Source organism: Dermacentor variabilis, chromosome 3 (assembly GCF_050947875.1).
Source record: "Dermacentor variabilis isolate Ectoservices chromosome 3, ASM5094787v1, whole genome shotgun sequence".
NCBI lineage: Eukaryota > Metazoa > Arthropoda > Arachnida > Ixodida > Ixodidae > Dermacentor > Dermacentor variabilis.
The window spans coordinates 19,167,161-19,182,849 of record NC_134570.1 but is presented as its reverse complement, the minus strand read 5'-3'; the positions used below and the strand labels follow the sequence as shown (position 1 = coordinate 19,182,849).

The window sequence follows — 15,689 nt, the reverse complement described above, 5'->3', positions numbered from 1 at the left end:
TGGCGGCGAGACAGATTTGTGTTGTCAACGAGGTTTCGGTTTCATGCGATGGCGCTATCTTCTTAATTGAATGCAAGCACCGAGTGTCACAAGATCGTCACTATATCGGGATGCAGTGGTGGTATTAAGAGACAAAGGTGATTGTGATGCTTCTTAGTGGACGCTCATCGCGCTTGCCGACGTTTGCATAAAACTACGTCTGTCGGTACAGAGACGGATAAAAGTGACATGTTCATCACTTCACAGCTGCTCGAGAACAGCAAGCGATAAAATAATGATAACGAATGGTGAAGCGACAGCAGCGTCCAAGGGCGTATTCCACGACAGCAAGGGCAGCGCTTCTAGCAGTCTGCGCGCGCCGGTGCCGACGACAGTGCAGGGGCCCGGGGCACCGAGTGAGGGGAGCCCGTCATTGCCGCAAGCCCAGCGCGTCCGGTATTTTCCGAGGCCCGTTATATATTTAGCCTCGGCGGACCGAGCGCGTGCGTCTTCGCCAGAGCGCCGGTCCACCGCAGCGGCGTCCCGTCACCCGACTCGAAAAAATCGGAGAGACGCCCTGCCAAGCAGGCTTCGCCACTCGCCTGATCGCCGTGTGGCGGAGAGCCATTTGCTGCCTGCGTCGACCTCGACACCTAACACAAGCTTTCGAAAGCGACGGCAAAGTGACGTGGCCCTTCCCGCATGCGTAGCCTGCTGCAAAATCGTGGCTGCTGCTACGTGGCCGCCAGACCGGCCGGCATGCCGGCCAGCGAGGGATCGATGGAAGCGAGCGCAAAATTATTTCGCGGGGAAGCCGGGGCATGGGGAGCGACGCCGAACCGCGGCCGTCACCGGGTCTCCCGCCGAGTCGTGGACGAGCCCCCGAGCCCCCATTGGCCCACTCTTTCCCCGGCGGCTGACCTCTGGCTTGACCCCCACCGAGTGCGGAGAGAACGGTTTCACTCACTTGTTCGTCGTGGTGCGGAGTCCTGTCGTGGATGGGAAGCGTGGAGATGTCGGTGGCGGAAGAGGCGAGCGAGTCGCACGGAGACGGACTCTTGGAGCGCTCCTTGTCCGGGACGTGTAGGTACGCCATCTCGCTGAGCCTCAGCTGGTCGGTCTCCATGGCGGTAGCCGGCGGCTCGCACGTAAAACCCCGAGCGCGAGCGAGCGTGCTTGGAGCCCTGTGTCTGGGCGCCTTTCCCCTGACGGAAAGCACCGGGCCGCGACGCACACGAAGCGGCACGGAGCGCCACGCATGCGCCCGGCCCCCTGTGCAGACGGACGTCACGGCTGTCGTCACTGGCGCCTGCGCAGCGGCGCCGCACCGAGGGGTGTGCGGGGGTGTGTCACGAGAAAGGTCGAGCCCGAGCCGCAGCCGATGGCTCCGAGCCGCGGCTCTGTTTACGCTGGCTAGTTCACTCGCAGCGGCGCTAGTGGGCGCCTCGCCGTGACAGCGGGCCTAGCGCGCTCGCGCTCAACTGTCGACGTCCATTGTTCGGCTCTCGCGTGATGCCGGTCGCCGTACGGCATGTCACACGAAACAGACTCTTCACACTACGTACCGAGCTGCTAGCCGACAGGGGGCGCTTTTGCAAGCGGCGCACACGCGCAAAAGCTTTGCGGCTCGGCGGTCCGCGGAGCGTCCCAGCTTGCGTCATCCTTCGCGCGTTTCTCATTCTGTTACGCTGAATTCGAGTGCTGATTTCACTTGTAACTGTTGTTGCAAACTTTTCTGTTCGGTTGGAAACTGACGCCAATTCCGTTCTGGAGCTACAAAGCGCGATCCCTACCAAGGTGACCCAATGTCTGGTCGAATTGCACCACGCCTCCAAATCAATGACCCCTTCGTGGCCCCGTTGCCTCCTCCTCTCGCTCTTCCCGCGACGGCGCAGCACGTCGTCCACAACGGCGCGCGCAGCTCCGCAGGGGTCTCTCTCTCTCTCTTCGTCTAGTGCGCCCTCTCGTTTCTCGAAGAAGTGACGACACGCGCCCTCATTTGTCGCGTGCGAAGGACGACGCATGCGGCAAGCGACGTGCACGTGGGCATTCTCACTGAGGAAGCCCCGTCATTTACTGATTGGCCCGGAAAAGGGTTGCCTCGTCTGTCAACAAATGACGCGGCAAAGCGCTGCACGGGACCACGCCGCTGAAGAAGCAGCTCCAGAACGGCATCCCAGCGTGTGGCGTGCTGCAATTACAGATATTTAAGTGAGCTTCAGGCTGGAGTAAAACTTTGATTTGGGCGAGTTGGTTCGTGGCTATTCAAAAGGCGCAGCGCAACTGGGACGGAGTCAAAGAAACACAAACCATATCACAAGCTATTGGCTACCACGTCTGAAGCAGAAGTGATTCGAATACGACAGTTCTTGTACTGCCTCACCATAGGGCCAGACCGTAGGCGGACCACCATGCAGTAAGCGCTGAAAATAGCAGGTTTCTGAGAAACTCTTACAGCCCTTCTACACATGTTGCGTCACTCGGCAACCATTGCGTTTATCACGCACCACGATCTAAACTTGTTATATACTTAGCACGCCTTGGTTGACGCACGACAGCTTATACCTATTAGGTAAAAAATACGGATGGAAAATTTTATTGACCCGCGACTGACCAATACAAACAAAATTTTATTATTTTTTATTATTTCTTTACTAAAGTAGACTGAGAGAAGTCCTTCTTCGATTTCTCGACACCGCGACGCTTCCCTCTGAGCAACGCTGCGTGGGTGACGTCAGACTCGTCTCTGTTGCGTAAGCGTCTGGTTGAGTTTCGTTGGTGACTCGGCAGCAAACCCTCACCCCGTCGAAGCTCCTCAGAAATAATTGGCACATGGTTCGCTTCTCCATGCGAAACGAATGGAACGAGACAGGGCTAAGAGCGCGACGATAGGGGAGTCATCGCTTCTCTGTGTACGTCATGCCGATGAGCGACGACCTGGATCACAGAGACGACCTTGTATCGTGTCGCGCCGCCGCCTTCACCTTTACCTTACGTTTCGTTTTTGCTCTGTCCTTGTTAAAAGAATGGCTAAGCTATTCAATATCAGATCACGCACGGGTCGTTTCACTGCGATAATAACTAGCAGCAGAGAGTACATGCTGGAAATTCGGCTCTGTGTAATTAGTGCAAGGATATGTGTACAAAGGTACAGGGGTACTTTACCAAGGCGTTCTAAAAAGAAAAAAAAAAGGTTCCGTGATTGTGTTGAGAAACACACAATGGTAACTTGTTTTAGCATCCATTGAATCTCATTCTTCCCTTGTTCTTTATATTTAGACTTCCACCTCAGGACAACTGTGCTCACCTTTATACTTTCTCACATGTGCCTAAAGAGCAAAAGACGGCACCTCTATTTATCACCAACTTCTTCTTAAACATACATATTAAATAAAAAGTCCAATCTTGTAGACGAATGAACTCGCCGCCCTATTGTTAAAGTAAAACTCTTGCTTGGGTTAGTTGGTTCATGCTTGAATGTGTACAGAGCAAGGCGCAAAGAACAGGACAGAAAAAGAACACAAATGACAGGGCCGGCGCCACTCACGACTAAGTTTATTTCCGCAACAAACACTTATACACGCCGTGGTTGCTCAGTGGCTATGGTGTTGGGCTGCTGAGCACGAAGTCGCGGGATCAAATCCCGGCCACGGCGGCCGCATTTCGATGGCGGCGAAATGCGAAAACACCCGTGTACTTAGATTTAGGTGCACGTTAAAGAACCCCAGGTGGTCCAAATTTCCGGAGTCCTGCACTACGGCGTGCCTCATGATTAGAAGGTGCTTTTGGCACGTAAAACTCCATAATTTAATTCTCTTTAAGCCTGCCTTATGTAGGTCAACCAAACCGAAGCACACACGAAAAATTAGAAGTAAAATACCGCAATCACTCGACGACTCAGGAATCATACCTGGCACAATATATCAAATCAGCAAACAAGAACAACACGTGGAGCAGCACAGGAAGCAATTCGTCGAACACAGTCATTACCAAGCCAACGGGGAGAAAAACGAGAGATAACAAATACCAACTACGATTCACTAACAAAATATCCAACTTGTCATGATCGACGCAAACAAAAACAAACACTGGGACAAGCTTGTCTAATTCCCAAGAGTGTTCAATGGCGGCACTGGGTAGCGTAACGCTGGCTTGACGCGTGAAAAAAAAAAAAAAAAAACGCCCCAAGTCCTTGTCGTTTTTGATCAGCTTCCGCGGTTTGCGCGAGCTCCCTCGGAGTCTCTTCACCTGTTAGGCGGAAAATACGCATCGCGTCGCCCCTACAGTTGTACGCAGCCCCACGCCGAGCTTCACGTCACTACGAATACGAGAGCAAGAAATATACTGAATGAAGAATAAGCCGTGCGAGTGGAATTCTCCGCTGAAACCAGCCGGGGTCAAGGAAACTAAGCCGAAGTACCGACCCACTTTTCTGTTGCTTTCCAATAAAGCGTGTTCTCCTCCTCTTCTTTCCTTTTCTTCTTTCGCCTGGTCACCGCGCCCTTATAGCGATGTTTTATAGTGCAGCCTGTCTTCTGCCGTTGCGATAGATAGCCCGTCGTTTTATTTTAGCGACAGCGATATACGCGACACAATATGCCCGGCTCGTTGTAGACGGATAAAGCGCAAAAGAGCGAGGCACGGGGTGAGCGCAGTAACTATACTTGACGCGGGAGGCTACAGCAGTGACCCACAATCCACTACAGGCCAGGCTTGAATCCACCGACGTGCCACAAAGGACGAACGCTATAAAGAAAAGGACAGCGGTGCAAGGCAAGAGTGCGCGCAAGGGACGAGAATAAATATCCCCGCGCGTTGCGCGAAAGGAAAAGCGACTGCAGAGGAAAGAGCGTAGAATGAGAGAGATGGAAGCGGGAGTGCAGGGAGGGAAGTGCGGGGGCGAAAAGGAAAACGAGAGGCGAGATGCTGACCCAGTGGCTGGCCGGCTTGACCCACAAGTTTACGGCTGGCGGCTTACGTGCCGCAGATTTATGTGCGCTCGCGTCCCGCTTTCGTTTCGTTGCGCGACAAATTTTGCGGCACAAGCGAAGACGGCGGCGACGACGCGAAAATTTTACGCGAGCCGCTGATAAGACGAAGTGTGAGACTAACGAAGTGGGACAGGCTCTGGCGCGCATCGTAAGGGAGAGGCAGCAACTAACGGGCAATCTTCGGAAAATGGTTTTCGGCGACGTACTTAACAAATTGTGAATGAATACGTTTTGGGCCGGTGATTTATGTTGCACTTGTAATTGTTTGCTGACGGAAACGATAAAGATGGACACACCCGACAGAGTTGTCGCAACAAGTGGGTCACCATCTCTCTTTCTTTTTAAAAGAGAACATTTCTGAGCGAATCCTCCCGGAGTTTGCTGAGTGTGGCTGCTGCTGCTGCTGTTGCTGTCTTGCCAAATAGCTCCCATACGAGGCAGCATTCGTATATCGAATCGGCTTACATGCAAGCCCATCTGTACTACTCCTATACAGATGTGCCCGTGGCAGGCTCTGTTCCCTACGGAATTGTACTGTGAAATAACAGGCATCTTCAGTGCAACAAATATGCGCCTTCATGTAAGGTTGAAGCGTTCTTTGCCTTCTTTTTCTCGGGGCTTGGCCCGTCTGCGTAGTCAGCTTTTTGCCGAGTAAGGTGGGCCGGTCCTGAAGATAGTGCAATGTTAAAGTGCTCTTATCCACACGATGGGGAGATGAAATCGATCCAGAAAACAGACACAGAAAACAGGACAAGCCCTTACTCCATGCACGCGGTAGCCATCCGGTTTTACATTAGCCTAAACGCACTGTCTCTCCCTCTCTTCTTCCTTTCCCCTTAACCCTTTCTTCTAGCGTAAGCAGCAAACCCGATGTGCCCCTGGTTCATCTCCTTTCTATTATCTCTCTCTCTCTTCCTGAAAGACTGGCTAGGCGTGAACTTGTGACTTGAAGAATTTATTTTTCACGCAGCGGATAGTTTCAAATCAAAAGAGACTATAGAGTCCAACATTTTAGCAATGCACTGCCATCCTTGAGAATGCGGCACGAACGAGTGGTTCTACACCACTGCTCGTAATATCGGTTGACGCTGAGGAACTAGTGGCTAAAGTTGTTGGACTCGCTATACGAACATTATTTACGTACGCAATAGTATAGATATACGAAAGAAGAACACACACGCACAAAGCGTCATGAATTATCTTTAGTAGACCTCACCTACTTGCCCGCGAAACTGTTTTGAACGACATCACTGTATGCGTACGTTGTCGAGAAAAGCACGCTGCGCTTCGCAGACGACACAAATATTTGAAGAATGCTGCGCGACGTGGAACACACGTGGCGCGCTCTCTAGAGCTCGTGAATCAGGCGGCAGCAAAAAGTGCGAAACAAACAATAAACGAAGACACCACTGTCTGCTATACTCGGAAAGGTTGGACACCGCTTGACGTAATAGGCTAACAGGCGGCTCGCTCGGTGGAGTCGCATTTGTTATTCTTCGTTGCCGTCCGCAGCATGCCGCCGAGCCATACATTTTCAGCAGCATCGCGAATTGTGGTGCTCAGTTTTCTTATTCCTTTTTTAAACCTTTAATCAACTGCAAGATAGATTTCCGTCAATTCTACAGATGACATAGTACGACACCGACATGAAGCAGTATTTATATTCAGTCACCAGAAAAGTGGCGAAGATTGCCGAGGAAAAATTCGTTAAGCGACAACCGCCATTCCGGTTTCATGGCTTAGTCGGAACATCAGAACGAAGAAATAGTGCTTGACATCCGCTGCATCGCATACACATCCACTGCCTCTAATCGGTGGCGGCCGTATGCGCTAAATCGAACCCCTTGTTCTTCAAATCAATCGTGTACGCGGCAGATCGTTTTTTGTGCACTGGAAGGTTACTTGGTCAGCGGGCCTGGGCAATTAGGCAGGTCTCCAAAGAACACAACGAATATGCCGTTCTAAGCCGTCCTACGGCTGATGACGTAGCAAAATCTGTTAAATCATAGAGCCGTTATTTCGTTAAGGGCGGTCACGCATTAATCGAGAGAACATCTTCCGTTTAATTACAGCCAGACTGCCATGCTATATGATCGAGCGGAAGCCGCATCGGTTTCACGTATACAGAAGCGTCATTACATCACACCGATTGTAACGCACAGTCGTGCCGAAATCTAACGATTCGTTATATGACCTTTTTTCTTTATTTATTTTATTCTGCCCTTTTGTCTTCTGTAAGATGTAACTGAATTGATAATGGAAATTGAACGACCAAAAACATCATAGTGGATTATACGAGGATCGCTGCTTAGTGGAAAGCTTAGGATTCATTTTTATGGTGCGGGTTCTTTAATATGCACCGAAATATCCGCACACGAGCGTTCTTTCATCCCGCGTCTGTATTGGAATGCGGCCGGCTGGGCCCAGAATCACAGAGGGACACATCGAATGATCGCGCAGGATTATCACAGTGAAAGTGCGTAAGTAAAAAAAAACGATAAAAAACTGTGTGTGATCAGAAATAGGCACAATGTCGACGGTGCGGTGGTTTCCACTCGTTAGATGCGTGTGATATGAAGGAATAAGAAAAAGTGTTTGTGGCTGAGTAAAGTGCATTAAACTTATGCTGTTGATCAGTCCGAGATGAGCGATAAGTCGGACGCATGACAAGTTCGATACGCAATGAAGAATGGTGGTAGACTTTGTGAATAAATAAATAGTGAGTATAGACCATGTGCTCGTGGTGTGCCCTGAGTATGCGCGCGAAAGACTGACAATGGCAGATACCTCCAGACATTTACACAATAGACCACTGTCGGAGGATCTCTTGATAGGCGCATGACCACAGAGTTGACAGACGATAGAGACAATGCGTGCTCTTTCACGTTGCTTAGGCGACACGGGCCTGGACTCACGCTTGTGATACCAGTTATGCAATGTGTCCTTCACCTTGTTCCTCCCATTATCATCTCCCATTGTGACCCTTTTTCTTCCCTTCTTCCCCTTCCCTTACGTAGAGTAGCAGGCCAGTTGCTCCATTTTCCGGCCGACCTCTCTACATTTTCCAGCCATTAAACTACTTCTTCTTGAGGGCGGCAAAACTGACAATACTGATAGACTGCGTGCTGTTATAATTTATGCGCATTCGTAAGTAAAATGAAACGAGGGGCGTTATGTTGAATTAATTCAAGAGCCCTAATTAGAGTTGCGCGATGAGGATCCCAGAATGCGGCGGTATATTCTAATTTTGAGCGCACAGGAGTTTTGTAGAGAAGAAAATTTCGGGTGACGAACGGCACGCGCGTATCAGCGTGACGTAGGAATGTAGCGAGCGCAGAGTGACAGACATGCGGAATATTTAACGATTATTATCGTTGGGTGGCAACATGCTTCATACTAGAGGGTGCAAATGGTGCAGACTAAAAGAGTGCGCTGCAGCTCGAATGAGGGTCAATGGCTATGTTCGTTTCTTTTCTCTTTTCTTCATTTTCTTTTCTTGTTCTGTTCTTCTTTTTTTTTGCAAGTCACTCGAAGTTTTATTCTCAAAGCTAGACTAAGAGTTGAATTTCGTATTACAGAGTTCACAGCGGATATCTTGAAATCAAAATCCAAGAAATAACATTCGTGGTTGTTCAAAAACGACTTGTTCCTTTCCATCAATGTAGATATTTGGACTTGTTGCGCTACAAAAAAAAGAAACTGCAAAATGATCCTTTCCGCGTGCACTTAGCGGAAGCACAGCACGAGAAACTCAGCCGCAGCTTAATGACGACAACAAAAGGTACGAAATTTTCTCCGTAATGTGAAGCTGCTGACCGATGTTTCGGGGGGGGGGGGGGGGAGGCTGCATGCCCTTCGTCAGATCCCCTTTTATTTGGCCCCGCAAGCTTCCATGCAGGTAATAACGCCAACGCGTAGCACACGCGCTGCCCGTTATTGATAGAAGGTGCGCTCTCGCACGATGACGGTCATTGCCGCGGTGCAGTGCAGTGCAGCACCAGAGAGGGTCAGAACTTCAAGAGCGTGCGTCACTCCGAGAAGAAGATGCGCGTCGCCAAGGCGAATGCTGCCGCGCAAGACCGGCGAGCACGAGCGACAGCGCGCTAACTTTCTCCACGTGCTCGCCGCAGTGCGAAGAAAATCTCCCGCCCACACTCGGATTTCGTAAGACAAGAGTCTCGAGTGTTAGCGAAGCAACCGTAGCAATAAGAAGAGAAAGGGAGAAAGACGGGGAGGGGCGCAGGCAATCGATCATTCTCGCGGGCACCCGAAGTATATGCCTGCGCACTTTCCGGACCCGGCGCACGTTATCGCGCGATCAGGACGGCGATGCTCTACAGGAAAGACGCGAAGAAGCCAGTGCCACATCTGCCCCAACTTCAAGCCATCCGCTAGGCCTATTCAAGGAGTTCGTGATTAGGCTCGCAACTACTCTGACGATCATGAAACGTCGCGAAGAAAGGGAAGAAAAGAAATAGATGTGCCGAACTATACGAGAAGCGAGGAAGCCGACGTGGTGGCCTGGATAATCATCGTGCGGCTCCGAAGTCTCTCCCGGCGTTTTCCGGAACTCTTAGACAGTTTGTACGGACTCACTCATAGCGTCATTTTTTTTATTTCTGGAACGCAAATCTTGCTCTCGGTCTCATGCTTTCCCTCATTAAGCCAGTGAAACACGTTCCTTGATAACTCGTTTATTCCATTAATACGGGTAATACCTCGTAGCTGCTGGACAGAAAGGCAAGGGGAGAGTGGTTGCTGAGTGGCGGCGACTAAAAGTGACAGTGAAAAGGAAAGCTACATGAAATTAGGCCCGTAGAGCATTATTTCGCAATTTTAATGCCATTTAGTTCGCAGAAAAAATTTCGAAAAAGTACTTTACCATTGTAGCTTAGTTTAGTGTTGCCTTTCAAGGCCTCCCTCTCTCTCTCTCTCTCTCTCTCTCTCTCTCTCTCTCTCTCTCTCTCTCTCTCTCACACACACACACACACACACACACACACACACACACGCACGCACGCACGCACGCACGCACACACACGCACACGCACACACACTAAAGTAGACGCGCGTGTGAAGGGACTCATTGACGTTTCTGCCGAAACGTACATATGTCAATGAAATCATTTAAACGGTAAATTATCCTTTCAATTTACCTCGCGGAAATTACTAGCGGAGATGATGAAGTTCGGAGTTTTCTTTCTTTTAATTTGGCGCCGAAGCAACAACACTGGCACGTAACTGTGACTCCACGGATTTCAATGCATTTTCTCACGTCTGGATCCGTTTTAGCGCAGGTAGAAGTTTTCAAAACTTGCCAAGTTCAGTTCTTGGTTCCTTTAGAATGCAGCGTGACCTTTCTCTTATCGATGAACAATTAACGAGACCCGGACAGACGCCATCGGAATCCACGATGTCAGGGAGAGCCAATGCGGGTTACATCAATGTGACATCCCAGTAACCCGTCTTCCGTGCTTGCGTCTTTTCTGGCGTATACAGATCCTCATCTCGAAGTACGAACTTTTCGCTACTGCGGAGGTGTACTCTGCTAATACAACATAAATGAATATTCCCATTTAGTGCCTCCTTAAAATCGCATCAACAGAGTCGCTTAGCGGAAGTGCTGCAGGAAAACGTTCAAGATTCGTGATACCCTTTTTTTGAGTGTGGTGCAAATATGCGGCTCGCATATGCCTACGACGACGATCGTATTTTTCTCCTGCTTATACTTGTCTTTCTTGTAGATGTGACCAAGAATGATGTCTGCACCCCCATCAACTCTGCCTCATCTAGAATATAGGGGGGGGGGGGGGGGGGTACAACTTCTCTGAATATGTATCCCCTAGACTGGTTAAAACTGGAACACTGTGCTTGCGAGGAACCATCTTTTAGTACATTGCAACGTACCGGTTCCAAAAATTATAACTGGAATCTGCCTATTCTTGCTTAAAAATTAACGCAGCTATTTCACACATACACAAAGAAAAAAGAACAGTTATGCGTTCAACTTCGGGTTGCCTGTTATGTTCATGGATAGGACATAATTCCAAAGCCCGTGTTTTGTAACGTTCCACCAGATTTTTGCGTTCTTATCGAGCGTCGCGCGGAGTAGTCGATATCCATCGATAATGCCGGCGCGGAGACGTCCTAGCCGCATCCGAGCCAACGACGAAAGGCGAAAAGTATGGAAAATGGAACGAAACGTTAAAAATTATGGGGTTTTACGTGCCAAAACCACTTTCTGATTATGAGGCACGCCGTAGTGGAGGACTCCGGAAATTTAGACCACCTGGGGTTCTTTAACGTGCACCTAAATCTAAGCACACGGGTGTTTTCGCATTTCGCCCCCATCGAAATGCGGCCGCCGTGGCCGGGATTCGATCTCGCGACCTCGTGCTCAGCAGCCCGACACCATAGCCACTGAGCAACCACGGCGGGTGAAACAAAACAATCGGAAATACGGTCCGGCATAGAAATTGCCTATATTTTTGCACGACGTAAGTATACTTACGAACACATGTACACTTTTTCGACATTTTCTGAGCAAACGTAGTGCGGATGGCTTGACTAATTCGCTGCCTAGAAATGTCATAAAAAAAAAAGTAAATGGAGAATCCACGCGACGTGCTTGCAGTCATGCCCTGTCAGTGTATTCACCTGCTAACAGCTTGTATATCTACTGTTCACTAAAATGGGGGCATAATGCTGGATACACGAATTTCACTTCCCCATTCGCCTTTCTTGAAAACTGGTTTGTGATGGTTTGTGATTTGTGATGGCGGTTTGTGATGACAGCTGCCATCAGCGCCTTGCGGTTGGGCAGACGTGGTCACGTTGCGTATGAGAGTCTGTTCCGTTCATTGCAACCACGCCTACCCCGCCTCGAGGCGCTGGCGCGCTGATAAAAAAAAAATGGGGTTTTACGTGCCAAAACCACGATCTGATTATGAATTTCCGGAGTGGGGAACTCTGGAAATTTGGACCACCTGGGGTTCTTTAACGTGCACCTAAATCTTAGTACACGGGCGTTTTCGCATTTCATCCCCTTTGAAATGCGGCCGCCGTGACCAAAAAATTATATCCCGCGACCTCGTGCTTAGCAGCCCGAGCCGTGCGGGGATGGCAGGGAGGGGGGGGGAGTGGACGCGAGGGGAACCGACGATCATGGCTCCATCACGCCAAAAAAGAAGTGAGGCGTGCAGACAGGACACAAGAGTAGAGAAGTGGACAACACGAACATGCGTAATGAATCCTTACCAACTAGCTCAGCTTTCTGTCGTTCTAAGCTCCATCACGCCATCTGCTATAAGCACGGCCTCTAATAGAAAGCTATCTTCATAGACGCAGCGCAAATGAAGCTGATTTTTCATGTTGATTTCTGTGACTCTGTGACCTTGCTAAATAAACGTGCCATTATTACTACTCAACGCAACTCGCACATTGGTGCGTGTACGCGGCCGTGCGTGACGTCACAAATATCAAGCTCGTATTAGAAATGAAAAAAAAAAAAAAGGACACGCGTGTACCGCGCATTCGGTGGACGTTAAAAAATCCCAGGTGGTCGAAATTAATCCAGAGTCCCCCGCTATACACGGCGTGCCTCGTAATCAAAGAAGGGTAGAAATTCGGCCTTGTTGGTAACGACACACTGCTATAGCAGTATCCTCACTTGCAGTATCTCGTAATCAGATGGTGGTTTTGGCACGTAAAACCTCAGAATTTAAGAAACAGGGTAATAGACAGTTAGACAACTCAACAAGTTCGCTCAGTTGTCCACGCCTGTTTAGTGCAAACACTATTTTAACCTGTAGATGAGCCAGTCTCTCTGAAAACGTATGCATATATAATATCATGCTTCAAAAACCGGCCGCTTTTAAGCTGGACTCGCCTTCTGCCCCATTGCTGCCAGATGAGACTGGCTCCCAGGTTAGCTTCGCTCCTTGTGTTTGTCTGGTCTATTTCGGGGGTGCTTGTATAGCGGGCGTCGGTCTCTCGCATCTGCATGCTGCTGAGATACTCCGCGATTACTCTTGGAATTGGTTGCCAGGAGCTTCGACAGGGGAACTAGGGCTGAAAAAAGAAAGAAGGAAATGAATTATTTTGCCCTAGCTCGGATCGTCGCACACGCATCGTCTCTGACCGGCACGCGTTGTCAAGCTGCAGCACTCGACGTCGTGGCGGTGCACAAGGTGGCATTGGAGCACGCGCGCGTTCGTGTTGGTCTGTTTTTGTGTTTGTTGCAGCGCGTTCCGCTAACATGCCCCCAATTAGAAAACCAGACCAGCTAGACTAACAATCAGAACGGGGCATATCATGCCAATTGCACTTGGTACCACAGGGTTAACATAGCCTTGTAGAGTATCCTTCAGGGCGCGGGATCACATCCCGGCCACACTCCTTTGGGGTGTATCTATGCCACACAACGATAATTGTCATCTGCCTTAATTGCTTGCGTTTCCTTTCTTGAAAACGCCGCGCCCGCTACTTTCCTGTCGGGAATGCTATGTCATGCTGATAACGCGCATGCCGTTCGTTACAGGGAAGTATCGGGCTCGCCGCGTTAAAGAAAGGAAATGCGGACAAGGCAGATGACGATTATCGTTGTGTTGGCAATAGGGTGTAATTTTGCTTAGGAGTGCACTGCGGCCGCATTTCGATTGGAGCGAAATGCGAAATCGCCTGTGTGCGTCTATTTAGGTGCACGTTAAAGAGCCAGAGGTGGTCAAAATTATTCCGGAGTCCCCCACTATGGCGTGCCTCATAATCAGATCATGTCTATGACACATAAAATCCCGTCGTCGTCGTCATCATCATCAGCCTGGCTACGCCCACTGCAGGGCAACGGCCTCTCCCATACTTCTCCAACTACCCCGGTCATGTGCTAATTGTGGCCATGTCGTCCCTGCAAACTTCTTAATCTCATCCGCCCACCTAACTTCTGCCGCACCCTATACTACGCTTCCCTTCTCTTGGGATCCAGTCCGTAACCCTTAATAACCATCGGTTATCTTCCCTCCTCATTAAATGTCCTGCCAATGCCCCCCCCCCCCCCCCCATTTCTTTTTCTTGATTTCAACTAAATACCATTAAATCGCGCTTGTTTCCTCACCCACTGCTCTTTTCTTATCCCTTAACGTTACATCCATCATTCTTCTTTCCATGGCTCGTTGCGTCGTGCTCAATTTAAGTAGAACCCTTTTCGTAAGCCTCCACGTTTCTGCCCCGTAGGTGAGTACTGGTAAGACACAGCTGTTATACACTTTTCTCTTGAGGGATAATGGCAACCTGCTGCTCATGATCTGAGAATGCCTGCCAAACGCACCCCAGCCCATTCTTATTCTTCTCATTATTTCAGTCTCATGATCTTGATCAGCGGTCACTACCTGCCCTAAGTAAATGTATTCTCTTACCACTTCCAGTGCCTCGCGACATATCGTAAACTTCTGCTCTCTTCCGAGACTGTTAAACATTGCTTTAGTTTTCTGCAGAATAATTTTTAGATCCGCCCTTCTGTTTTGCCTCTCCAGGTCAGTGAGCATGCATTGCAATTGGTCCCCTGAGTTACTAAGCAAGGCAATATCATCAGCGAATCGCAAGTTACTAAAGTATTCTCCATTAACTCTTACCCCCAATTCTTCCCAATCCAGGTCTCTGAATACCTCCTGTAAACACGCTGTGAATAGCATAGGAGAGATCGTATCTCCCTGCCTGACGCCCTTCTTTATTGGAATTTTGTTGCTTTCTTTATGGAGGACTATGGTGGCTGTGGGGCCGCTGTAGACATCTTTCAGTATTTTTACATACGGCTCGTCTACACCCTGATTCCGTAATGCCTGCATGACTGCTGAGGTTTCGACAGAATCAAACGCTTTCTCGTAATCAATGAAAGCAATATATAAGGGTTGGTTATATTCCGCACATTTCTCTGTCACCAGATTGATAGTGTGATAATGGTCTATTGTTGAGTAGTCTTTACGAAATGCTGCCTGGTCCTTTGGTTGGCAGAAGTCTAAGGTGTTCCTGATTCCATTTGCGATTACCTTAGCAAATACTTTGTAGTCAACAGACAGTAAGCTGATCGGTCTATAATTATCAAGTCCTTGGTGTCCCCTTTCTTATGGATTAAAATTATGTTGGCGTTCTTCCAAGATTCCAGTACGCTCGAGGTCTTGAGGCATTGCGTACACAAGGTGGCCAGTTTTTCTAGAACAATCTCCCCACCATCCTTCAACAAATCTGCTGTTACCTGATCCTCCCCAGCTGTCTTCCCCCTTCGCATAGCTCCCAAGGCTTTCTTTACTTCTTCCGGCGTTACCTGTGGGATTTCGAATTCCTCTAGACTATTCTCTCGTCCATTATCGTCGTGGGTGCGACTGGTACTGTATAAATCTATATAGAACTCCTTAGCCACTTGAACTATCTCATCCATATTAGTAACGATATTGCCGGCTTTGTCTCTTAACGCATATATCTGATTCTTGCCTATTCCTTGTTTTTTCTTCACTGCTTTTAGGCTTCGTCCGTTCCTGCGAGCATGTTCAATTCTATCTATATTATAATTCCTTATGTCAGCTGCCTTACGCTTGTTGATTAACTTCGAAAGTTCTGGCAGTTCTATTCTAGCTGTAGGGTTAAAGGATTTCATACATTGGCGTTTCTTAATCAGCTCTTTCGTCTCCTGCGATAGCTTACGGGTATCCAGGAGTCTAACGAAGTTAC

At 49.2% G+C, this 15,689-nt stretch overlaps 2 protein-coding genes across 2 annotated transcripts in view; one reads left to right on the top strand and one right to left on the bottom strand.

Moving 5' to 3' along the window:
• Positions 1 to 1,431, bottom strand: part of LOC142575227 (solute carrier family 2, facilitated glucose transporter member 1-like) — a 101,188-nt gene extending 99,757 nt beyond the window's left edge. Inside the window, exon 1 of the mRNA XM_075684383.1 lies at positions 947 to 1,431. Within this exon, the coding sequence (XP_075540498.1) occupies positions 947 to 1,105 (159 nt within the window). The 5' untranslated portion in view covers positions 1,106 to 1,431. The remainder of the gene's footprint in view (positions 1 to 946) is intronic.
• The window catches only part of Rrp6 (exosome component Rrp6), a 113,716-nt gene that overhangs the window by 12,738 nt on the left and 85,289 nt on the right, over positions 1 to 15,689 (top strand). The window lies entirely within an intron of this gene.